This window comes from Saccopteryx leptura, chromosome 6 (genome assembly GCF_036850995.1).
Source record: "Saccopteryx leptura isolate mSacLep1 chromosome 6, mSacLep1_pri_phased_curated, whole genome shotgun sequence".
Classification (NCBI taxonomy): domain Eukaryota; kingdom Metazoa; phylum Chordata; class Mammalia; order Chiroptera; family Emballonuridae; genus Saccopteryx; species Saccopteryx leptura.
Window position 1 is genome coordinate 62,803,396 of NC_089508.1, and position 26,390 is coordinate 62,829,785.

The window sequence follows — 26,390 nt, forward strand, 5'->3', positions numbered from 1 at the left end:
GCTAGTAGTTGGAAAAAAGTATTTTTTGTATGTATTGGTCATTTTTATTTTGCTTTTGAAGTGTCTCAATTTATGTCCTTTGTCCATTTTTCTCTTAGACTTTTTCCCTTTTGATTTTTAAGAATTGTTAATCTTAAAGCTTTTGCATGTTATATAATATGATATATAGAATTATCCAGAAGTTACTCTTGAGAACTTATTCTCAATGATGGTCTTTTATAAATAGTATTGGAATATGTTTTGTGTGTATCAGTGTGGAAGTATATATCCCTAAATTATATTGACCATACTTTTCATAATTATTTATACTAAGCATATGCGTGTTAATGTAAATTTATATAGTACCTTATACTTGACCTCATTATGATTCATTTCTTTTTACTCTCTTTGAGATCATTCTGCTAGCTCTGACCATCCTGATGGAAGGGCTGAAACTTCCCTTGAGCCCTACAGTCATCAGCTGGTCTAGGTCATTTCTATAAAAAGCTTCTATTCTAAACTCTGTCTGCTTGGCTTTCTTATTTGTTCACCTTGCCAATCAGGCAGCTTTCATATTTGCCCTATGAGGCGCGAGATTCCCTGGCCTAGCATGGCTTTCTGTGGGATGGTGGGAAGAGTGGGAGACCCATTGTATCTCTTTTTGACCCTTGGCTTATAAATTTTTCCAATAAAGATGATTCTAAAACTCATACAGTGCGATATAGTCATCCCTAACTTTGATATTGAATACTGAAGATTGATTCCTAGTTTGTCTGCCATGATATTTTGCTGTGGAGTTTATGGAAGTGTAGAAAAATTTAAATATGTATTTATATCAGTATGTTTTTCTCTATTTTCCTTGCATTTACCCAAAGAGTTTAAGTTCTTTTATTTGCTATTCAATGAGAATACTGAATTTTTAGTGGCTCTCTAAAGTATATTAATCTTGTTGATTTAAAGTGGGTTTATATATTTTTTACCTTGAAAAAATTATAGAAACTTGCCCCCCATTTTAATTAGTCAGGAATAAGCTACTTCTAAGTTTGCTTTCAGATTTAGTAGATAATGATTTTGGCAGATAGTAATAATTACCTTTGTGTTTTATAAATTATTAGTAATGGAGTCATCAAAGATTATTCTTATAATATTGCATACAATTAAATTTACTTCTATAAAAGTTTATGAAACAAAATAATTACACTGTATTGAATAAATAATATTCCTTTGGAATATTTTAACAGGGTTATATAACAAACTCATCACGAGTTGCATCTAATAATTCTACAGAGTTACTGTTTGACTTGACCCAGGATACAGGATTATCACATTACCAAGGGGGAGCAACACTTTCTATAGCAGGTTGGTTTTAGTACTTTTTCAAAAAATTGTAGAAGGAAACTTGATGATATGCATATGGAATTGACTTTCTGTTTTGAAGTCCTTGTCTTCCTGTTAATTTTTTTATGGAGTAAAGTGGAATTGTGCTAATCTTCAGTGCCTTTCTTGGGTAATTTTTAATTATTTTAATTAAGTAGGCTAATTGACTTTCTTTGAAATTGTTCTCACTTGCAATAAACATAGTCTGGAAAATGTGAAAATAATTTCTGTAAGTTAGAAAAGTCCTCTGATAATTTAAATTCTCTTAAATATTAATTACCTTCTATGATGACTAGTATAAAAAGCATATTATTATAGTTGATTTTTTAATTAGTTTAGTGTCTTTCTATTCACTTAATGATTTACATATGATAGTAAAATATGATTATAGAGTGCTAATATAAAGTGGTTGTAATAAGTATGTATATAGTCAGTACTCAGTAAATACCCACTGAAGGAGAAGTGAAATTTCCCTATTGAAGAGTTAGCGTTCTTTGATTGTATACTATAACAAAGTTCTTCATTAACCTAAAATAAATTAGTATGCTATGAAAAACTTTTATCTAATCAAATTCCTTGTAATCAAGGCAGTTATGCTTTGTATATTAGCAATTTTGGTATATTTCAAATACCTTTTTTTTTTTTTTTGTATTTTTCTGAAGCTGGAAACGGGGAGAGACAGTCAGACAGACTCCCGCATGCGCCCGACTGGGATCCACCCGGCACGCCCACCAGGGGGCGATGCTCTGCCCACCAGGGGGCAATGCTCTGCCCCTCCGGGGCGTCGCTCTGCCGCGACCAGAGCCACTCTAGCGCCCTGGGCAGAGGCCATGGAGCCATCCCCAGCGCCCGGGCCATCTTTGCTCCAATGGAGCCCCGGCTGCAGGAGGGGAAGAGAGAGACAGAGAGGAAGGGGGGGGGGTGGAGAAGCAAATGGGCGCTTCTCCTATGTGCCCTGGCCGGGAATCGAACCCGGGTCCCCTGCACGCCAGGCTGATGCTCTACCGCTGAGCCAACCTGCCAGGGCCTATATTTCAAATATTTGACTAAATAGAGATACAAGATTTTGAGGATTGTTTTTATTATTTTCAAACAAATCAATGTAGAGAATTTATCAAACCTACACCAATTTTTTAATAGTAATATTAGTGTCTAAATGTTTTTCTGTTTAGAAATTACTTAGTTGATAATGACTTTTTTGGGTGTTACTTGTGACACTTGTAAAAATCTAGTTTTTTTTTTTAATAAATAAATTTTTATTTTAATGGGGTGACATCAATAAATCGGTACATATATTCAAAGAAAACATGTCCAGGTTATCTTGTCAATCAATTATGTTGCATACCCATCACCCAGAGTCAGATTGTCCTCCGTCACCTTCTATCTAGTTTTCTTTGTGCCCCTCCCCCATCCCCTCTCCCTCTCCCTCCTTCCCTCCCCCCGCCCCCTGTACCACCACACTCTTGTCCATGTCTCTTAGTCTCTTTTTTATGTCCCACCAATGTATGGAATCCTGCAGTTCTTGTTTTTTTCTGATTTACTTATTTCACTCCGTATAGTGTTATCAAGATCCCACCATTTTGTTGTAAGTGATCCGATGTCATCATTTCTTATGGCTGAATAGTATACCATGGTGTATATGTGCCACATCTTCTTTATCCAGTCTTCTGTTTTTGTTTTTTTTCACAGTGATTAAAGCCTTTAAGCAAACTCTTGGCCAATACAGCAAGAATCCATAAAAGAATAGTGTCCTTAACATGTTCACCAAGTCCAAGTTGGCCCCAACACCATGCCAAATCCCTGAAAAATGCAACCCAACCCCAGTTCAGTCTGTTAGGAGCTGTCACAAGGAGCAGGAGTCCAGGAAAAGTCCACATCCAGGAAAATCTAGTTTTTAAAATAAGTAGGAACCAAAAGAAACAAGGAGGAAAAAATAGTTGTCTTAAGTCTGCTTTTACAAAACACATGGACTTTATTCCCAGAAAAACTCTAAATTCTTGAAACTTCTTGGAGTAAGAGTGTCTATATTTTTAGAGTAAATAAATATATATATTTAATAAATTTTAATGCACTTAGCCATCTAAAGATTTTTTTTTTTTAGGAACCTAGTTCAGTGCATTCTCTGTGCTTTAATTTTTTTTTTTTGCTTGAGATAATTTGGTTTGGCTGTTTTTCATCATAGCTGTTTATATATTTATTCAATGCCATATTTAATATTTTCTTGCATAGAAAGATTATTTTATGAAGTATTTGAGTATATATAGTTTATAAAAGATGTTTATATGATTTTTATACATCAAATTTTATTATTTATTGTCATTTGTAATATAATAATTATAATACCTTCAATTTAGTATTTTTATAATACCTTTCATTATTTTTAGTTGTAAGCAACAGTCTAAACTATTTATTTTAGATTGTAAGTTTACTATAATTATATATTTATATAAATAAAAATATTTTCCCATTGTTTAAATTATAGGTATGAACGAAAGTTCGTTTTTATCTAAACGTCCTTCTGCTTCTGAAGTAAACAGTGTTAATCCAAAAAAGCCTAAACCCAGTGAAGGTGTTTCTGGAGCAAATTCCTTGGCTGTACTTCCTTCAGCGAGATCTCTTCCAGCGGCGTCTCCCCAGGCTGTACCATCAAAAGGTAAGTAAAGTGGCATATGGAAAAGAAATTTACACATACAATTTAGGAATTATAGTAAACTTACAAACTATTAGTGGTTATTTAAAGTTAAAAAATGATAAATTTTGAATCATATGTTTTGGATTTATTTTAGGTACAAATAGCTCATCAAATCAATCTAAAAATGGAACACCTCTTCCAAAAGCTTGTCCAAAGTGCAATATTCATTTCAATCTTGTGGATACTTGGAAAAATCACATGACGGTAAACCTTTTTCAAACTTTGATTTTTTAAAGGTTTGCAAATCTCTGAAAATATTGCTGGGTTTTAGTAAATAATGATTCAGATATTTAGACAAATCTCATATTGGCATTTCCATGTAACAAGTAAAAATTTATATTCACAATGATTATCTTCATATAGGATTTTTAAAATTAATTTTAATGAGGAGACATTAATAAATCAGGGTACATATGTTCAGAGAAAACATCTCCAGGTTATTTTGACATTTGATTATGCTGCATTCCCATCACCCAAAGTCAAATTGTCTTCTGTCATCTTCTATCTGGTTTTCTTTGTGCCCCTTCCCTTTCATATAGGATTTTAAAATTCCTTCTGAACTATTAAATTTAAAAAATAAGTTTATGTATATTATAATGTATGCTTATTATATTTTACATTTAAGTGAAACAATGCATTAATCAGATTATTTTTATTTACTAGATTATGCCATGCTTCAGACTTTTTAAAAAACAGGCATTTTAATAGGTTTACTATTTTATGTAATGTAATAGTTTCTTTAGTTATTTTATTTTTGTATCCATGCTAAATATACATGCATGTCACAATACACAAATAAAATTTTGAGTTTTACATTTAATTTTAATACTCATGTATAACGTCCAAATGCTGGAGCTTTCATATGAGATAATTGTTTTAACTCAGTTCAGAATATAGTTTGTGTAATTGTTGCAAAATAATTTGAGCTATTAATAGTACAAGAAGCTCTTAAAATTAGACTTTAAGAAATTTTCAAAGGTAGTTTTTGATGTCTGTATTTTGTGCTTTTGTTCTTATATGAGAATCAACTTGTACATGTGCTTTTAATTTTCCTATCTATATAATGTTTTGATGAGATACCTGATTTTTTAAGGTTTTGCATTTTGGACGGAGATAAAAAAAGAAAGAATTAAATTTCTTTAATTTTTTTATTGATTGATTTTTAGTGAGATAGAAAGGAAAGGAGAGAGAGAGAGGGAGAAGCATTCATTTGTTGTTCTACTTAGTTCTGAATTCATTGGTCATCCTGTATGTGCCCTGACCAAGGATCGAACACACAACCTTGGTGTTTCTGGACGACACTCTGACTGAGCTAACCAGCCAGGGCCAAGTGTTAATTTCTTTAGTTAATTAGTTGAGTAGGTAATACAGTTATATGGCTCAAAATAAGAATGTGTACAAAGGCATACAAATGAAAAATCATACCCCTCTCTTTTATGTACCTGGTTGCCAGTATGATACTCAAAGAAATTAATTTTTATTAGTTTATTTTGTATCCTGCCGATTTTCTTTCTGCATATATGGGTAATCACTACTGTTTTTATTTTTTTTTCTATCTTGTATACAAATTGTAGCATAAAATATATATGTGTGTGTATATATATATATATATATATATATATATATATATATATATTTCTGTACCTGGGGAAACTGGCAGTTGTCCTCCCAAATGTAGCTTTACATCCAAAATGTAACATTATTTGTGACTATTATATTAGAAACAATTAAAACTTTATAATATATCTATATATAGAACCCTATGCAGCATTTTTAAAAGGATAACGTTCTATAGTAGATAATGATATCAGAAGATCTCTGACATATTATTGAACTAAGTTGACTCTAATATGAATAATTTATCAACATGTGCTTATATCATAGATTTACCATAGGACAGGGAAATTTAAAATTATATAGAGTTTTTACCTTCTGGCGTATGCATTTTATATATCAGTTAAAGTTTTAGTATTATAATAATTTCCACTTTGAAAAGATGAGTTTTAGATTATTTGTAAATGTTTTTTGCTGTTACAGGTAAGTAGATGACTGTACCACAGAAATAATGTTTTTTAAATGAATATCTAAAACATATGTCAGGTATTGTATAGTACAGTTTATTTATCTGAGACCATGTGCCAGACTACTAAGGCTTAAATATATTATTTAATCCTTAGAAAATTCTTTGAGGTAGGCATTTTTTCCTCCTTTTTTATAGTCAGTTATTTGGCATAAATGACATTCAGACTTTAATGGTAAAAAGTCCAAATTCTCACAAATAACTTTTTGTTTTCTGTTTGAAAAATGTATGGGTACTCTGGCTGGATAGCTTGGTTAGTTAGAGCATTGATCCGAAGCACAGAAATTGCCAGTTCGAGCGTTGGTCAGGGCACATGCAGGAACAGATCTGTGTTTCTGTTTCTCTCTCTCTCTGTCTCTCCCTTCCTCTCTGGTTAAAATCAATAAATTAAAAAAAATGTATGGGCTAGTTAATGTTACATAGAAACTTGAAAATAGGTATGGTGTGTATTTTTGGGGGGTATGAAATTTGATATTTTATCAACCAAATCTAGCTTTTATTAATGACATTATTTAGATTTCTATCTTATTTTTTGTCTACTTGATCAGTCATGGATTGAGAAATACCTTATTTCAGTACATCTACTTTTTTTTTTTTTTTTGTATCTTTCTGAAGCTGGAAACGGGGAGAGACAGTCAGACAGACTCCCGCATGCGCCCCACCGGGAACCACCACCGGGAACCACCTGGCACGCCCACCAGGGGGATGCTCTGCCCACCAGGGGGCGATGCTCTGCCCCTCCCGGGCGTCGCTCTGCTGCGACCAGAGCCACTCCAGCGCCTGGGGCAGAGGCCAAGGAGCCATCCCCAGCACCCGGGCCATCCTTGCTCCAATGGAGCCTCGGCTGTGGGAGGGGAAGAGAGAGACAGAGAGGAAGGGGGGGGTGGAGAAGCAAATGGGCGCTTCTCCTATGTGCCCTGATGGGAATCGAACCCGGGTCCCCCGCATGCCAGGCCGACGCTCTACCACTGAGCCAACCGGCCAGGGCCAGTACATCTACATTTTTGATCAGGGGTACCCAAACTTTTTAAACAGGGGGCCAGTTCACTGTCCCTCAGACTGTTGGAGGGCCGCCACATACAGTGCTCCTCTCACTGACCACCAATGAAAGAGGTGCCCCTTCCGAAAGTGTGGCGGGGGCCGGATAAATGGCCTCAGGGGGCCACATGCGGCCCACAGGCTATAGTTTAGGGATGCCTGTTTTTGATATATTGTACTTCCATTTAAAAAATGTTGTTTGCAATGTGAAATCTAACTCTTATAACTGTTGTAAATGCATCTTTTAGCATGTTTCTAAAATGTCCTTTTTTGTTGTAATGTTTAATAGCTTTTAGGTTCACAGTCCTTGTTTTCTTAGGAGTTCCATTTGCCTGGTATATTCTTTGTTTATCCTTTTATTTTGGACACTTCTGAATCACTTTGTTATAAAAATGTCTCTTGCTTTCAGCAGATTTGTTTTTTCTTTTGCGATCCTGTATAAGAATCATTTGTTTTAGTAGTTGAGTTAAATTTATTTATTAAACATAGTCATTGATATGATAAATTTATTTGGTCTTGGTTTTATCACAATTTTTTGTTATCCTATCTTTTAAAAACAATCTCACTATGTGGTTGCTGTGTGTGTGTGTGTGTGTGTGTGTGTGTGTGTGTGTGTGTGTGCGATTTTCAGGGAAGTTGTTTTTTTGTTTCTTGTTTATCCTTCTAATTTTTTTTTTTAATTTGAGAGGAGGGGAGATAGAGAGAGACAGACTCCCACACATACCCGGATCAGGATCCACCTGGCAATCCCCATCTGGGGCCATGCTCGCAACCGAGCTATTTTTAGTGCCTGAGGTGGAGGCTCCACAGAGCAATTCTTAGCACCTGGGGCTAATGTGCTTGAATCAATCAAGCCATGGCTGTGGGAGGAGAAGAAAAAGAGAGAGAATGGGAAGGGTGATGAGAAGAGAAGCAGATGGTCACTTCTTTTGTGTGCCCTGACTAGGAATTGAACTGGGGACTTCCACAAGCTGGGTTGATACTCTACTACTGAGTGAATTAGCCAGGGCCTATCCTTCTAATTTTCATGTTAATGTAATTCTAGTAGTCATCCATTCCTTTGGCCATTCTCTACTGTTAAAATTGTTTAAAATAATATTACATTTTCTATTCTTAATCTGTCTATCCTTACTTCACCTCTCCTTCATGATTTGACCTGTTTACATTTGTACTATTAAAAAGGCTCATACCTATACTACTTCATTTGACAATTTTAAATGATATTCCTTAATGTGCTGCTAGTATATATGTGATACTCTCTGAACTCTCTCTACCTCATATTCATTATTCTTTTACCCCCTCCCAATCTTAATGTATTGGATGTATCATTTTTCCATTTTCAGTTTATATAACATTCGCATTCAATTTTTTAACCTGATTTCCACATTTGTCTTAATCCTTTGTTTACAGTAAATGTATTCAATGTTCTCCACCAGTCTTTTTGTCATGGTTTCTTTGGTTATTTCTAGTACTTTGGTTGAAGTTCATTCTCTAGTAATTTCCTGATGAAGGTTCAGGGAACAGCATTCGTGAGTTCTTTCATGTTCAAAACAGTTTGATTGTAGGTTCAATCTTGAAAAACAATTTGACCCGATATTAAGTAAGTTGGATTCCACTCTAAAGATCTTGATCGTGCTGCTTTTTTTTTTATAGTATTGAATATTGCTGTTGAGAAATCTGGCATAAGCCTGAATTACTTTGTTTTTCATAAGTGATTGGATGTTTTGGCCTGGCTGTTCATAGGATTTTTTATTTTGGAAGACTAATAATTTTTTAGTAAGCTGTAACATGGTGCTGGGAATTTGGGGTCAGTCTTTTCAGACATACAACTTATTCTTTCAACTTGTAGACTGGTGTCTATCCTATTTTAAGTGCAGTTTTCTTGATTTGTATTTTTAAATATTTATAATGTTGTTTTGCTTTTTTTGGAGGGGTATGGAAGGAGGATATTGTCCAGTATATTTGTTTGATGTCCTTTGTTTGGCATATTCGGTCATTTTCTTTCTAATCCTTTTTTTTTTAAAAAGAGAGACAGACAGGGAGAGAGATGAGAAGCATCAACTCATAGTTGCATTACTTTAGTTAATTGCTTCTCATATGCGCCTTGATGGGGTAGAGGGGCTCAAGCTGAGCCAGTGATCCCTTGCTCAAACCACCCACCATGTGATGATGTCAGTGATCTACGCTCACACTTGTGAGCCTGTGCTCTAGCCAGTGACTTCGAGGTTTTGAACCTGGGACTTCAGCATCCCAGGTCGACACTCTTATCTGTTGTACCACCCTGGTAGGCATTCTTTTTCCCCTAACCCTTTTAACATTTAAATTATAGTTTTCTCATTATTAGGCCATATCTTTTATTTTATTTTAGTTTCCAGTGTCTGTTCACGACTGTATTCTATTCTAATTTGTCTTTATTTCTCATTTGATCTTTTTCTATTTTGCCACCCTTTTATATGTCTTCTTTTTGTCTTGCCATCTCTACTTGCTTTGTGATCTTCCAAATAGACAAAATTGCTTTAAAAGATTTTACAGATTGTGGCAAATATTTGGCCTGTAATCATTTGCAGGCATCTATCTGCTCCACAGCGTTTTTTGTCAGAATTTTACATTTTCTTGCCTTTTTAAAAATTTTTTTTTATTTTTCTGAAGCTGGAAACGGGGAGGCAGACAGACAGACTCCCTCATGTGCCCGACCGGGATCCACCCGGCACGCCCACCAGGGGGCGATGCTCTGCCCCTCCGGGGCGTCGCTCTGTTGCGACCAGAGCCACTCTAGCGCCTGGGGCAGAGGCCAAGGAGCCATCCCCAGCGCCCGGGCCATCTTTGCTCCAGTGGAGCCTCGCTGCGGGAGGGGAAGAGAGAGACAGAGAGGAAGGAGAGGGGGAGAGGTGGAGAAGCAGATGGGCGCTTCTCCTGTGTGCCCTGGCGGGTAATCGAACCCGGGACCTCTGCACGCCAGGCCGACGCTCTACCACTGAGCCAACCGGCCAGGGCTTTCTCCTCTCTTTTGATCTATTTTAGATTTTTGGTGATGGGGGGGTTGATTTTTTTCTTCTAGGTTTCAAAAATGACAAGTGAACAAAATAAGTGCAATTGAAGGAAATATTACAGGTCTGTTTTGGATCAAAGGCCCAGTTTCCCAATGTGACACAGAAAGTTTCACTAGTGATCTAATATTTCAGTGTGACAGGAGAGGAAGTGCATGTTGTTATTTTAGAAATGAAATAGACTTTTAGAATTTCAGACTTTCTGATGTTGCTGCTAATTTACTAATAACACATTTAGGAAGAGTTTAAGTCAGTTGGTTTATGTTGTGAAAGAATTACTTGGGTGACTATTAAAAAGCTTAGATTTCTGGGCTTGTCTTTCAACATTGTGGTTAATTGGTCTGAGAGGGCCTAGGAATAAGCATTTTGACAAACACTTCTGGACTTCCTTGCATTGCCCTTTGAGAAAAACTGCCATGGAGAAATTCTACAACTAAAAATTGTGGAAATAAATGAATTAGTTATACCTTGTTGGGGAAAAAGAAACTCATGTTTGAAAGTGTTCTGCATGATAACCAGTTTATGTAGCATCTTGATTTTGCTCATGAGGAACTAAATTTTTTCTTCAAATATTTAACCATTCTGGATATCAAAACATAACTGTTGAAGTTTTCAAGACATAATTGTTGCTTCTTTCTTTGTTTTCCATACATTTTTAGTATGAAGAATGGCAGGTTAGCTGTGCTCAATGTCCAGTGTCACCAGATATTATGAAATTTATTATGTCACTTGATAATTAACATATACATGACACATAAAACTACATTTCTATATCTTGACATGGATCTAAAGTGAATGATTTTTAGTTTAATTTAGTAAATTTAAGCATTTAAATTATTATTAATAAGACACATCTGAAATGGTAAATTGTAAGGAAATAACTTTTATATCAATAACCAAGTCCTGATTTTAAGATTTTTCTTTTTGTTTATTAGGATGATAGATGTATATTGGTTGAAGTCTTTAAATTTATGTATATGTGCCACAAACTTTTGGTGAATATTTTTACAGATATATTACCAAGCATAGTTTTACATGGTCTGGCTTTAGATAGAAATACAGAATCATATTTTGGTAACTGGTTTTTTTTTTTAAAGGATAAATAAGGCTTCTATTTTTTCTCTTTCAGCACTGCTGTCCAGACTTGAAAATTATTTTTTTCGGAGCAGCTAAAACAGCTAAAACAAACTTTTCAAGTGCAGCAAATACAAATAATACTAATGATTCAGAGAAAGGAAAATTGATCATGTTAGTTAATGACTTTTATTATGGAAAACATGAAGGAGATGTCCAGGAAGAACAGAAGACTCATACAACCTTTAAATGCTTCAGTTGTTTGAAAATTCTTAAAAATAATATTAGGTATGTAAGTGCTTATTTTTATTTCTGTTTGAAAATTGAAATGCAGATATAAATGGTGTCTGTTTAACTTGCATTTCTCTTGCCAATCTAGATTTAACACTTTCTATTAAGAACAAAGGCAGATTCTCTTACTGAAAAGCTTTTGTCCTTGTATTTTAGAGTTGACTCCTGGATTTACTTGTATTTCTTTAAGATAACTTTAGAAAGGATGAGCATTATTTCAAATAAAGCAAAATTAATTTCTTTTTTCTATATTGATCAAGGAATTTTCCTGAAGATCATTATTTTTAGCTGCTTTTGAGTTTTATTTTTCTTTACAAGTACCACTTCTTTTTGCCCTGGCTGGTTGGCTCAGTGGTAGAGTGTCAGCCTGGCGTGTGAATGTCCTGGAGAAACCATCTGTTTCTCCACCCCTCTCCCTCTTTCCCTGTCCCACAGCCATGGCTTGATTGGTTTGAGCGAATTGGCCTCTGGTACTGAAGATGGCTATGTGACCTTTTCCTCAGGTGCTAAAAAAGTGGCTCAGTTGCTGAGCAACAGCCCCAGATGGGCAAAGCATTGCCTCCTAGTGGGCTTGCTGGGTGGATCCCCATCGGGGATACAAGTGAGTCTGTCTCTGTCTCCCCTCCTCTCACTAAAAAAAAAAAAAAAAATAGAACCACTTCTTTCTCTTTTTATTTTTATTGAACTTATTGGGGTGACACTGGCTAACAAAATTATACAGGTTTCAGATACACAATTTCACACTATATGCATACTGTACTGTGTGTTTACCACCCTAAGTCAAGTCTCTGTTCATCACCATCTATCACCCCATCTATTTTTACCTTCCTCCACCTTTCCCCATCACCTATCACCCCAGCAGTCACCACAGTATTGTCTGTGTCCATGAAGTTTTTCTCTAATTTTTTTCTTTTTTTGCTCAATCCTCCCACCTCACCGCCCAACTCCCCCTCCCCAATAGCTGTTCTCTATGAGTCTGTCTCTACTTCACTTGTAAGTTCATTTTGTTCGTTAGATTGCACATATGAGTGAAATCACATGGTACTTGTCTTTTTCTGTTAGGCTTATTTCCCTTAGCGTAATGCTCACCAGATCCATTCATGCTGTCACAAAGCACTTTATGTTTTGTCCAGTTTGACCTTCTCCATGCTAATTTATTTAATGCTCAAATTTTTTAGTTGATACTTATACTTTTTTTTTTTTAAGGTGAGAGGAAAGGAGATAGTGAGGCAGACTTCTGCATGTGCCCTTACTGGGATTCACTAGGCAACCCCATCTAGGGCCAGTGCTTGAATACTGAGCTATTTTTAGTGCCAGAGACTTGATACACACCAACAGAGCTATCCTCAGCTCCTGGGGCCACCCTCGAACCAATCGAGCCATTTATTACCTTTGGGAGGGGAAGAGAGAGAGAAAGGGGAGAAGCAGATGGTTGCTTCTCCTGTTTGTCTAGTAATCGAACCTGAGAAGTCCATATATTGGGCCAATGCTCTATCCACTGGCCAGAGCCTAATACTTATAATTTTTAGAACATTTATCTTGCAAGAAAAGTGATCTTTTTTAAATTGAGTTTTATTGGGGTGATGTTGATTAATAAAATTATATGTTTCAGGTGTACAATTCTATAATACATCATCTGTTACTGCATTGTGTGTTCACCACCCACGCCTTCTTCCATCATAATTTATCCCCTCTTTACCCTCTTCTTCTTCCATCCACTTTTTCCTTCTAAAGAAGAAAATGTTCTTTAGAGAACTATCAGTTCTAGGAGGAATGTCTGCTTTATTTTAAAACATAAGCCTTTTTAAAAGTAGAGATTTAATTTCTAGTGGAATTTTGAAGATTTTATACATGTATGCTTTAAGTTTTAGGAACTAATTTGTAATCTTTGTTATATAGCAAACTAGTGACTGTCTTATAAATGAGTTAATAACAAGAACAAAGTAAAAAGATATATTGATTGATATTTTTCATTGGTTATATAGCTTTACATGTATACTGCTCACAAAAATTAGGGGATATTTTAACATGAGTATGAAGCAATAAAGAAGTATTTGATTTTTTTAAATTAAACAATAACATCAGAAAAGCAAACAAGTCAAAGAAATTTGTTCAGTAATGCAAATGAGATGCAAAACCAACTTTTATTTCATTGGTGAAAATGCACTATACAAAAGGCTGAAAGTACTAGAATATCTGCATGTTCCCTGACAGCCTAATTTTTGAGCAGTGTATATTAGGTAAGGTTATTTTTCCATAATTTTATTGTAAAATATTTTTAAACTTTCAGCAATGTTTTTAAATTTTTACAATGGACACCTATATAGTTATCATCTTGATTCTCCCATTAGCATTTTACTGTACTTTATCAAATATTCATCTTTTTTTCAAACTACTTTTTTGTGTGTGTGCATTTCAAAGTAAGTTGTAAATAGTATAAGGGGTGTATGTATGTGTGTATGTAAATAAACATATATGTATGCCTTTTATGTTTATTCTTGATAACTATTATTTGTAATTAACATTTAGGCATCAGTAGGTTACTTCTGAGCCCAGTATTTTATTTTCCTGTGAGATCCTCTTGGGCTCAAAAAAAAACATAGAGAAGAATACTGAAATACACTGTGCTATACTTCTATAGCAATTATTAATGCTTTGTTTATGGGAGTATTTTAGGTTTTCAACATTCTTTCACATGTATTATTTCATGAGTTTTCACATTTATCTCCTTTTATCAAACTTTAACAGACATCAGTACATAATGGTCCTAGTAGTTTTACAGAAAATTTACAGTACTTAAGTGATATAATACTGAAACAATACTGCAATAGAACTTTGTCACATATTTTCATATTCTTACCTTTGTTTTTGCATTTTTCTGAAGTGAGAAGCAGGGAGGCAGAGAGACAGATTCCCATATGATCAACCCTGCATGCTCACTAAGGGGCAATGCTCTGCCCATCTGGGGCATTGCTTCCTTACGACCAGAGCCATTCTAGTGCCTGAGGTGGAGGCCATGGAGCCATCCTCAGTGCCCAGGCCAACTTCTTGCTCTAGTGGAGCCTTGGCTGTGGGAGGGGAAGAGAGAGACAGAGAGAAATAAGAGGAGCAAGGGTAGAGAAGCAGATGGGCGCTTCTCCTATGTTTCCTGGTCAGGAATCGAACCTGGGACTTCCACACGCCGGGCTGATGCCCTACCACTGAGCTAGCCGGCCAGGGCTTTCTTACCATTTTAAGTGTAAAATATCCCAGAAAAATTATGTTAGTAAATAAAGTAAATTGCATGGAAATATGGTTTACTTAGTTCCTTGTTATATCTAAATATTATGTATATTATGTTAGGAGTTATTTGAGCAAGTGTTTTTTGCTTTTCCTTTAAGATTAGCCTATTTAGTATTAAACATGAAAATAGAGCATTTCTCTTATTGTTACTTTTTCAGAAGACTAGTTATATATTTCTAGAATACCAGAATATATAGACATTTAAGCAGTGAGATTTGATAACATCCAGGAATAGAGTGTTTTTTGAAATACTGATAACTATAACCTTAATGAAACACTTCCTAATCAAAGAAGTTATATATGTTAAGTAACATTTTATCTTAATAGTAGAAAATGGAAAAGCAAAATGATATTTGTCAAAAGTAATAAAAAACTGATACAGGTTTCTACTCTCTGCCCTATGAATATATTGTGGGGTGGTATTTTTTTTCCCTTACATAGAGTGTCACCAAAAACACTTAGATTTATTTTATTCTGTGAACATCCTTGCAGGAAGTTTAGGGTTTTTGTTTGTTTGTTTGTTTCCCTTATTTCCATCTGTTGTTTTAAGTAGTATGAGCTCCTGATGCGGGGCTCATAATAATGGTGAGAAAGCTTGCTAGTTAAGAGATTATTCTATATTGATATACTTTAATTGCTTAAAGTTGTAAGCTGAAATTTTAATGGCTTGTGACCTTTTCTCTATATGTAAATGTTTAGCTAAGACTAGGATTTTCTATATATAGGTGTGTGTAGAGCTGGTGTGAAAACCAAAGGAGGACACAAAGATATTTTAAGGTGTGTCATAACCTATTCTAAAGAGAAGTAGTATTATGGAGGTGTGAAAAAGATAAATGTTATGCCCTTCATGATGATTACTATCCAGATTGATAACATTATCAATCTTCATTTTAAGATTACTTCTTTTAGGGACTCAAAGTGAATCATTTGTTAATAGCTGCCCTAGTCTAAAAATTGTTATTTTGATTGAATAACTTTACTTTCAAATACAGCAAAAAACTTCAGTAAGCTTTTTTTTTAATAGGTATTCCCATCTATATTGCACTCTCTGCTGTTGAAGGTCAATATTCCTGCTCATAAGAACCCTTTTAGGGAAGCTGAAATAGCAGAATGTAAAACTGAAAAATGTACATTGCCAACAAAGAGCACAGTCTGCAAGTTAAAATGAACAGTCTGTGCTAACAGTAAACTAGTATTATTAAATAAAACAAAAGATTCTTGTAATTGTAGGCATTAAAATTGCTATTACATGCATTTAGAAACCAAGACACAAGGAAAAACACCAGTAATTTGTCTTTTAGCTGCTGGAATCTATTGTATGTCTTCATGGCCTTGAAAGATTACTCTTATGACTCTCTAGCTGCTTCTGGTGGTAGGGTTTCCTTCCTCTAGTGTTTTACTTGAAAATGTAAGTAGTATTTTATGTGTAGAAAAGAAGCTTACTGTTTTACCGTAAGAAAACATTTTATTAATATGAAGTTATTAAGAGTTAGAGCAAATTACTGATATTTCAGATGAATTATATTAAAGGATATTAAAAACCAACATGAAAGAAGAAAAGGTGTTTATTTAGTCACTTAATAAAGTGACTATTTAAAGTGCACACCTTTCTAGAGGAATTTAAGGCTTTTGATATTTTATTTTGAGTAATACATTTATATTCTAAGATTCAGATACTTATTTGTGAGATTTTTATTTTTAAATCTGAATTTTGCACCTGTTGACATTCATTTATAGGTTTATGAACCACATGAAACACCATTTGGAACTTGAGAAGCAGAGCAGTGAGAGCTGGGAAAACCACACCACCTGCCAGCACTGCTACCGTCAGTTTCCCACACCATTCCAGCTGCAGTGTCACATCGAGAGCACGCACACACCCCATGAATTTTCTAGTAAGTCTCAATTTCATTTAAGTATCCACTATCATTGATTTTGGCAATACTAATTCGAAGAAAATGTAGGCCTGTTAGAAAAATAAGAATAAGGGGGAAAAAAAGAAAATAAAAGAATAAGAAAAAGACTTTAGAATTTAATGGAAAAAGTTACATTTTAAATAATATAAACTTTTAAATAGTTACAAAAATTAAAGTTTCTCTTGTAAATAATTAAGGTAAATAACCTGAGCATTATATGTGGGAGGCTAAATTAGAAGCCTCAGATTATACTTTTCAAATACGAAATCAGTGCCCTTTATTTAAACTTGTGTAAGAGAAGTAACTACAATGGAAGTTTAAAATCATGGATTTTTGGAACTAGAGCACATGGGTTCAAATCCCAGCTCAACCTCTTAAAATAGCTATGTGATCTCAGGCAAGTTACTCTTAATATTTCAGTAATGGGAATAATTGAAATACTGGCTTCATAATGTTATAGGAATTGAGTTAATGTAAGTAAAGTGCTTCGAACATAGTCAACTGTAAACTATTCACTACCACCAATTCTGCTATTATTATTATTATTACTGTTATAGATGCATAAAATGAATTATATATGTTTGCCTCCAGAGGTACTTTATTTTAAAAATTAAAAATTTTGAAATATAATTGACATAAAACATTAGATTAGTTTCAGGTGTACAACATAATGATTTGATGTATATCTGTGTATGTATATCTTGAAATGATGTAATGTCTTTCCTCCCCACACTTTTAGCCATTTGCAAAATCTGTGAATTATCATTTGAAACAGAGCATATTCTTTTACAACATATGAAGGACAATCATAAACCGGGTGAAATGCCATATATTTGTCAGGTATATACATATTTTAATATGTACTTAGTGTTTTTTTTCTATTGTTTTGATTACAAGATTTAAACCTATTAGGCCAGGAGTCAGCAAGATTTTCTATAAAGGGCCAAACAGTAAATGTCCAGGCTTTAAGGGTCTTATGGTCTCTGTTGCAACTAATCAGTTCTGCCATTATGGCACAAAGGCAACCGCAGACAATAAGCAGATGAGTGAATGTGACTGTGTTTGAGTAAAGCTTTATTTATGGACACTGAAATTTAAATTTCATATAATTTTCATATTTAATAAAATATATCCTTTTATTTTTCTAATCATTTGGATAAAATTGGTTACTAAAATTAAAATCCCTCTTGTAAATGATTTGCTAGTAGACAGTCCTGTGACATAATTCATGCATTGTATGTAGACTCAGTAGAGAGTTGGAATTGGCCTACAAGCCATTGTGTACCCATGTGTTTATTGGACAAAGAAAAGTCCTGTGGGAAAAAGGTATATGAGGGAAATATGACATTTCAAATCCAAGTGGATTTGAAATAAACTATGTTGTGACTGGGGTACTATCCATCCTTGAGAAGTTCTCTAAAGATCTTTCTCATATGATTTTGGATATAGAGGTGCCAACCAAATGCTTTGGGAACTGATATTTTCCCAGAATTTGAAAGACTAGGAAAGCAAGAGAAAAATAAGTTGCCATTGCCATAGCCCTGGAGATCACTTATAAGCTAAAAGATGCTGTTTTATGTAGCAAAAAAAAAAATCCTTTATAGGACAAGCGGTGTAATAGCTTGAAAATTCAGGTCAGGATATAGGGTGATAGGTAAAAAGATCTAATCAAAAAAAGATACCTAGTTATATTTTGGGAACTATCCTTACACTTTGGGAGATAACTTTTCTCAAAGATTATCTTTAGTGCTTATGTAGGTTTCATAGCTGAATTGCTAGTAAATAATGTTATTGTTATTTTGTAATTATATATTATATTAAGTTTTGAGATAAACATTCTTTTTATTTGTAGGTTTGCAATTATAGATCGTCATCATTTTCTGATGTAGAAACTCATTTTAGAGCATCCCATGAAAACACTAAGAACTTGCTATGTCCATTTTGCCTCAAAGTTATTAAAATTGCAACACCCTATATGCATCATTATATGAAGCATCAGGTAAGATTATCAGTTCTTATTTGTTCATGTTGTTTTAGTGAAAAGATAGATTATGATTTAGAAACATTGGTTAGGTTTGTTCTACAAGGGAAGCAACGTTGTTCCAAGTGGCACTACTAATTTGCAGTTAGTGCTGAATTACTTGTGAAATGTCAACTTTTTCTTGCTTCCTTTCTAGTGATGATGTAGCTCATAACTGAAAATTCTAAAAGATAGCTAGAAATAAGAAACCTAAGAATTGAAGAAAGAAAGGGAAGGTGAGTGGAATATCTAAAAGATCAGACAGTTCTAGGGGTGGTTTGGAATTTTGAAGGTAGTTAACAGAAGCAGGGGAAAATATGATTGAACTGACAAAGAAATGATTGGGCCCTGGCTGGATAGTTTGGTTAGTTAGAGCCTTGTCCTGAAGCACATAGGTTTTTGGGTCAATCCCTGGTCAGGGCACATACAGGAATAGATCAGTGTTCCTTCCTGTCTCTCTCTCTCCCTTTCTGTCTCTCCAAAAATCAACAAAATAAACATTAAAAAGAAAGAAAGAAAGGAATTATTGGAGACTCATATCTTATTTTTCTCCTTTTTAAAAATTTTTTTTAGTGAGAGAGAGAGAGAGGGAGAGACAGGGATAGAGAGACGAGAGAGGCATGAGAAGCATCAATTCTTTGTTGTGGCACCTTAGTTGTTCATTGATTGCTTTCTTATATGTGACTTGACTGGGGGGCTCCAGCTGAGCCAGTCACCCCACTCAAGGCAGTGACCATTGGGTCATGTCCGATCCCATGCCCAAGCCCACATTCAAGCCAGCGACCTCAGTGTTTCAAACCTGGGTCCTCAGCATCCCAGGCTGATGCTCTATTCAGTGTGCCACTACACTGGTCAGGATTAGGCATCCTTCAAGGCATTGCAAGTTATGTAATTATTTACTACTTTATTTATACTTTCTAGCCCTCTTATTATGAGAAGACATGTCACCATTGACCAAGAGTTGTCTTTTATAGCTGCAAGTGATAAAGGAAACAAAATAATACTTATTGCTGGATATATGAACACCGCTAAAGAATTATATAATATTTAGGTCATGACTCGTTTTGTGGATGGCTTCTGCTATTTCTCTTACATAATTTTTAGGATCTAGCATTTGTGCTTATACCCTTCTCTTGAATTCTGATTTTTTGCTTAGGAGTTCTTTTCCTGAAGCAATTAAACCATCCTTTGTTTGGGCTGAACACTTAGATGCAACACTGAATCTGCTTTTTGGTGTTTGAAAGAGCACCTGTGCCTTTGCCAAATCCAGAAGTCTTCTGAATGATTATGTAACCAAGTTTTTAAACCTCACTAGTCAGCTCATTACAAATTTTTATCATTGATTAAATTGGCATACCAATTTATTCAGTATTGGTTGCTCACTTTGCTTTTAGTTACAGTCATTAGATAATCAATAATCATAAAATTGACTTACATTTTTTAATTGAGAATGATCCTAAAATTAGGATTTCCAAATGGATTTGAAATAAGCTATGTTGTGACTGGAGTACTACCCATCCTTGAGAAATTCTCTCAAGATCTTTCTGTTCTAGGTTTCCTTAACATTGCCCCATCAGGTGTTTATAGATGTTTTTCCCCAAAATTATTACTGGTAATTAAATTTGGTAATGCCTAGATTTACAAAATTAAACAGTTTTCTCTGTTTTTTCTAAAACAAGACTTAGAACTTTTAATATGCTGATATATTGTAAATTCCCAAGTTAGGGATATAAGTATATATTTTTCCCCAAACTTATTTGGCCACTGAATCTTTTATTTGGTGAATACCTATTAACTTTTCTTGAGGAGCAGTTTAGGAAATACTATTCTTGGTACTCTATATTTCAACTTTGGCCTTTAATTTTGAAAGGGAAAATGAGATATAAGACAGTATTTCTATTTCATTATGGGTATTTTCACATAATTTTTTCCATATGCTTTACTAAGCTCGATGTAGATGTGGGAATAATGATAATTATGAAAGAAATGTGTGGTCTCTCTATGTGGGCTGTGTGATTTATTATCAGTTTTTATACCTAAATTTTCTGTCATCACTTGCCTTGGGTTCCCAGTTTCCTTATTTGTTTGTTTGAAGTACCTAAGAGGTAGAAAGCTCACAATAGAGAGGGGAAAATCTGTTAAGGAAGGATAATTAGGCATCCTTCAAGGTAATGCAAGTTATGTAATTATTTACAAGACTGGAAAACCTTAGCTGAGCAAGATTATAACCTTATAATTGAGATGCCACATTATTACTGCAGTATTTGACAATAAAAATAGTTGACTCTGGCTCATTTAATGTCTTTGAAGATTTTGGTTGTAACTTTTTTTCAAAGAGGTTCTATTATTAAGTCTTGCGTGATTTTAGAGCTAACATCCCAGTTTGTATGACTTTTAAGATAGTGAAAGTGGGCCCTGGCTGTTTGGCTCAGTGGTAGAGTGTTGGCCTGGCTTGTGGATGTCCCAAGTTTGATTCCTGGCCAGGGCACACAGGAGAAGTGACCATCTGCTTCTCCACCCCTCCCCTCCCTTTCTCTCCCTCACTCCCTCTCTCCTCTCTCCTTCCCTCTCTCCCTCCCCCAGCCATGGCTTGATTGGCTCCAGCAAGTTGGCCTCAGGCACTGAGAATGGCTCCTCGGCCTCCACCTCAGGCACTAAAAAAATATGGCTTGGTTGCTGAGCAATGGAGCAATGGCCCCAGCTGGGCAGAGAGCATCATCCCCTAGTGGGTTTGCTGTTTGGATCTCTCTTTGCTTCCCCTCCTCTCACTAAACAAAAAAAAAAATAGAAAAAATGGTTCAACATAGACAATTAAATATTTATCTGCTCTTGGGATGGTCACTATTTCCTTTGTTGAACATCACATTATTAAAATACGTATAGTATCTTTATCAGCCTTAGCACACTGAAATGCATATATGCACAAGAGAGATGTTCAAGACTTGTGTCCAACTAAGGGAATAATAGGCTAATGTATTCTGTCTCAGGGCTCTAGACAAATGTTTATTGAATGGAATGTCAGATATTTTAAATTAGTTAAATTTTACCTGCTGCACATAGCATTTTCTCTGTCACTCTCTTGCATTCTAACTCACTGTCCATTTATGTAACAAATATTTATTTGTTGCCTTGCTATGTGCCAGGGGCTGTTTTTGGTATTTTATAGCAGTGAACAAAACAAAGTTTGTACCCATTGGAATTTGTATTATAGTGGAGAAGGATAATGAATATATGAGTGTTTATATTTGCACGTATATTGCTAGCTAGTGATCGTTACTGTGGAAGACGGTGTACCAAGGCTTGGGGTGATGTTGGGAGTAGATGAGTGGTTGCTGTTTTATTTACTTTTAATTTTTTTTATTTTGAGAGAGAAAGAGAGACAGACAGGAAGGGAGAGAGTTGAGAAGCATCAACTCATAGTTGTGGCACTGTACTTGTTCATTGATTGCTTCTCATACATGCCTTGAAAGGAGAGCTCAAGCGGAGCCAGTGACCCGTTGCTTGAGGGAGCAACCCTGGGCTTTAAGCCAGCAACCTTTGGGCTCAAACTAGTGTATGACGTGGAATCACATCTGTGATCCATGCTCAAGCCGGCGACCCTGTGCTCAAGCTGGTGAGCCTGCTCTCAAGCCAGCAACTTGGGACATCAGCGTCCTCGGTCAAGGTTGCTGTTTCATATATAGAGTAATCAAAAACGGGCATCTTTGAAGGAGTAAGCCATGTGGAGATCTGGGAGAGGTAATCCTGTATAGGCAGTGAAGTGAGTGTGTACCTGGGGCACTCACAAAAGAGGCCAGTTGTGTCCAGAGCAGAGTAAACTAAGGGGAATAGTAGGAGGTAAGATTATAGTAGTAGAATGCAGGCCAGTTCATGTAGAACCTTGTAAACCAGAATCAGGATTTTAGAAAGCCCTCAGAGCATTATAAGCATGTGAAAGGTCTGCCATGTTTTAATACCATTGGCAACTATGGGAAGAATAGACTATAGGAAGGAAGAATATGACAGGGAGTAGATAGGAGGTTATTATAATAGCCCAAGTGAGTGGCTTGGACCATTATGGGAGCAGTGCTTTGGAGGTAGTGGGAAGTGGGAAGATTATCAAAGTTCTTGAAGGTGAAGCCAACAGGTTTTGATAATGGGTTGGGTATTGGGTGTGAGAGAGAGTGACCAAGGTTTTGTCCTAAGAATGGAGTTTTCATATACTTTCAAGAATGGAGTGTTCCTATACTGTCATATGGGGAAGACTGAGGAAAGAACAAATTTTGGGGACAGAGATATAGGGAAGAAGTTCAGGATTCAGTTTTATCCATGTTGATTTTTTTTTTTTTTTTTTTTTACAGAGAGAGTCAGAGAGAAGGATAGATAGGGACAGACAGACAGGAATGGAGAGAGATGAGAAGCATCAAACATCAGTTTTTTATTGCGACACCTTAGTTGTTCATTGATTGCTTTCTCATATGTGCCTTGACCATGGGGCTATAGCAGACCGAGTAACCTTTTGCTCAAGCCAGTGACCTTTGGTCCAAGCTGGTGAGCTTTTGCTCAAACCAGATGAGCCTGTGCTCAAGCTGGCGACCTCGGGGTCTCAAACCTCTGTCCTCCACGTCTCAGTCCGACACTCTATCCACTGCGCCACTGCCTGGTCAGGCTTATCTATGTTGATTTGAGATGTAAAATAATGATATCAAATAAGCAGTTGGCTCAATGGTACTAAAGCCATGAAACTGGATGAGGTAACCTAAGGAGTGATTATAGATAAAGAAAAGATTTCTGAGAACTGGATTCTGGAGAACTCTCTTTCTGACATGTTGTCTTGGTACCTGTTTCTTGGCCAAGTTTTCTTTTTCCTTCTTTTCTTTGAGCCAAATATAAGTGAATTTGTTTAAATTGCCTGTACCTATTATATAACCTAGTGTACCACATTTCTAAAATAGTCTTAAGATGCAGCTAGAACAGTAATACAAACACACTATATTTGTAGATTGCTTTGGACTTTGTAAAGAATTTATGAAATTCCTGCTATGTATCAGTAACTGTGACAAGTACTTCCTAGTATAATTCCTTATTTGAATTTTATAAATCATTAATTGTATTTAAATGGGAATAATGATTTTTCTTGCAGATTACAACTTTAGAGGAAACATTCTTTTATATTTACTTTAAGTTTATGTGTAGGTATTTGTATATATGTACTATATATAACTTTATGTACAGACATAATTTTCAATTCATTAGAGTAAAGATTATGATTGATATTATGTAGTAGGAAGAACACTGGATCAGTATTCTGGCAAAACTAACTAGCTATGGGAAAATAATTGAGATTTTTCTGGGGTCCTTTTTCCCATCTGTAGGATAATGACAGGATTGGGTTTGAGAAGGGACTCAGTCATGGTGTCTCAGTCAGTAAATATGTTGGGAATAGTTGTTTTGATTTATCTCTTCATATCCACATTGTTCAATATAGCAGCCTCTAATCATGTGTGACTTTAAAATTAAATAAATTAAAATTAAAGAAAGTAAAAATCTGGTTTTTCAGATATACTTGGCACATTTCAGATACTCAGGAACCACATTTGCCTAGTGGCTACTGTACTGGACAGTGCAGCTCTAGAACATTTTTGTTATTGCAGAAAGTTTTATTAGACAGCACTGCTTTATACAAGCCTTTCTGTAACAACTTTCTTGGAAATGTCTGGGATATCTGAATTTCTTTCATCAACTTTTTACCAATTGGAAAGAGCAAAAATTAAAAAGGATTTCTTTCTTTCTAGGATAAAAATGTAGTATAAGTTCATTTTCACAATATCCTTTGTTGAAATACTTTAAAATTATAATTAAAGGAGCTTCCGTACCACTATTGAGAGGATTTTCATTAGAACCTATTGCTATAACTTTCTTGTTCAATTTCTGTACAGTAACAGACATTTATGAAATCCAAATTCTAATGCAAAGAGTGTTTTAAAAAATATGAACTAATGCTTTGCTAATATTTATGATAGATATGAAATACTATTTAAAAATTATTTAGGTATCATTTAAATTAAATCAGAGCAGTTTCAGGACATAGAATTTGTGATTGTAGAAATTATTTTATTTCTGAAACAGAAAAAAGGAATACATCGTTGTACAAAATGCAGACTTCAATTTTTGACATGCAAAGAGAAAATGGATCACAAGACTCAGCATCATCGAACATTTATAAAACCTAAACAGCTAGAGGGATTACCTCCTGGAACAAAAGTGAGTTCAAATATGTTGTATTTTAACATTTGATATAATTATAAATGAGTTCCTACCTGGTTTGATCTATTGGATATTATACTTTAAAAAATTATTTTTGATTTTTATTAATATTCTGATTTCAAGTTCTGTATTTCTTATGTTGAGATGAATCCTTCTAAACATTGTTTGTTTGTTGGTGTGTGCTATGCTAGAATGGTACTTCTTTGTAAAAAGTGCTACTAGATATTATGTTCCCTGGATCAGTGGGTTGTGTCAATATTATATACCCTATTTTTGAGTTATTCTTGTTGGCAGTGTATATCTTGGTTTTATCTGCTAAACTTTGAGATCAGGAAACATGATTTATCTTTGTGTCTTCAGCACCTGGTATAGTGCTTTGAATGTCATAGGTACTTACATGTTTTTTGAAGTTGTTATTAGTGAGTTGGCTCTGAGAGAAGCAAGTTCTGTTGCTGGATAGCATTATGTTTTAAGTGAGCAAATACATATCTGACTGCATACTGATGATTACAATTTACCGTTCCCTTTTTGACTTATATACCTCTGTTTTTTCTGACTTCTTTATATACAGTCAGCTCTTGAATATTTGTTCCAGTGGAGGGAAACAGAGGCATGGATAATCCTAAGTGAAATAATCCCCCAAACATTTATATTTGGCTTTGAGTACTTACCTTTGAATGTGGGGTGTCTGTTATTTGAATTAACTAAACAATATAGTCATGCTCTGAAGACCTAGAGCAAGAGAAGCTATCCAGCATCCTTCCCTGCAGTCTATTCATTCCAGGCTGGGACTAGACATGCATAACATGAATGTAAGCGGTGCAGTCCTCTCATATTTTTTCTTATTAATGATCATAGCAGTAATAATAATAACGATACTAAATGTTTTTATAGCACCTTAATATTAGGATTTCAATATGTTTTTTTGTAGGTTCTATTATTTAATTCATTCAGCAATCAGGTCAGGTAGACAAGGCTGGTATTGCCCCATATAAAGAAGCTTAGGAAAAGTTACTTATTCTAGGCCCCGTGTCTATTAGGAAGGAGTAGTATGAAATTTAACCTCATGTATTTTTGATATCTAGGCCAATGCTTTTGTATGATACCAAAACATGTTTTACAGGAGATCCTCATAATAGGCATGGGAGGAGAATAGTCACATGATTAACGAGAATGTTGTTAGGGTTTTGTGTTTTCCATTGTCAACCAATTAATATATTTTTTGAATACTAAATTATAAGCTTTATATTAATGCTCTTTAAGGAAATTCCAAATATTAAAAACTCCATGAAGTATATTGAATTCATGTAATCCTATAACCTTTGTAAACATAAATCTGCCAAATGAC

General features: G+C 35.0%; 1 protein-coding gene across 5 annotated transcripts in view; it reads left to right on the forward strand.

Annotated features, from left to right (window-relative positions):
* ZNF280D (zinc finger protein 280D) overlaps positions 1–26,390 on the forward strand; it is a 140,718-nt gene that overhangs the window by 64,221 nt on the left and 50,107 nt on the right. For all 5 annotated transcript variants that reach the window (XM_066388248.1, XM_066388246.1, XM_066388244.1 and 2 more), the window contains 8 exons: positions 1,221–1,338; positions 3,839–4,009; positions 4,143–4,252; positions 11,343–11,575; positions 16,598–16,755; positions 17,516–17,616; positions 18,629–18,775; positions 24,905–25,039. In XM_066388248.1, the coding sequence (XP_066244345.1) occupies positions 1,221–1,338; positions 3,839–4,009; positions 4,143–4,252; positions 11,343–11,575; positions 16,598–16,755; positions 17,516–17,616; positions 18,629–18,775; positions 24,905–25,039 (1,173 nt within the window). The remainder of the gene's footprint in view (positions 1–1,220; positions 1,339–3,838; positions 4,010–4,142; positions 4,253–11,342; positions 11,576–16,597; positions 16,756–17,515; positions 17,617–18,628; positions 18,776–24,904; positions 25,040–26,390) is intronic.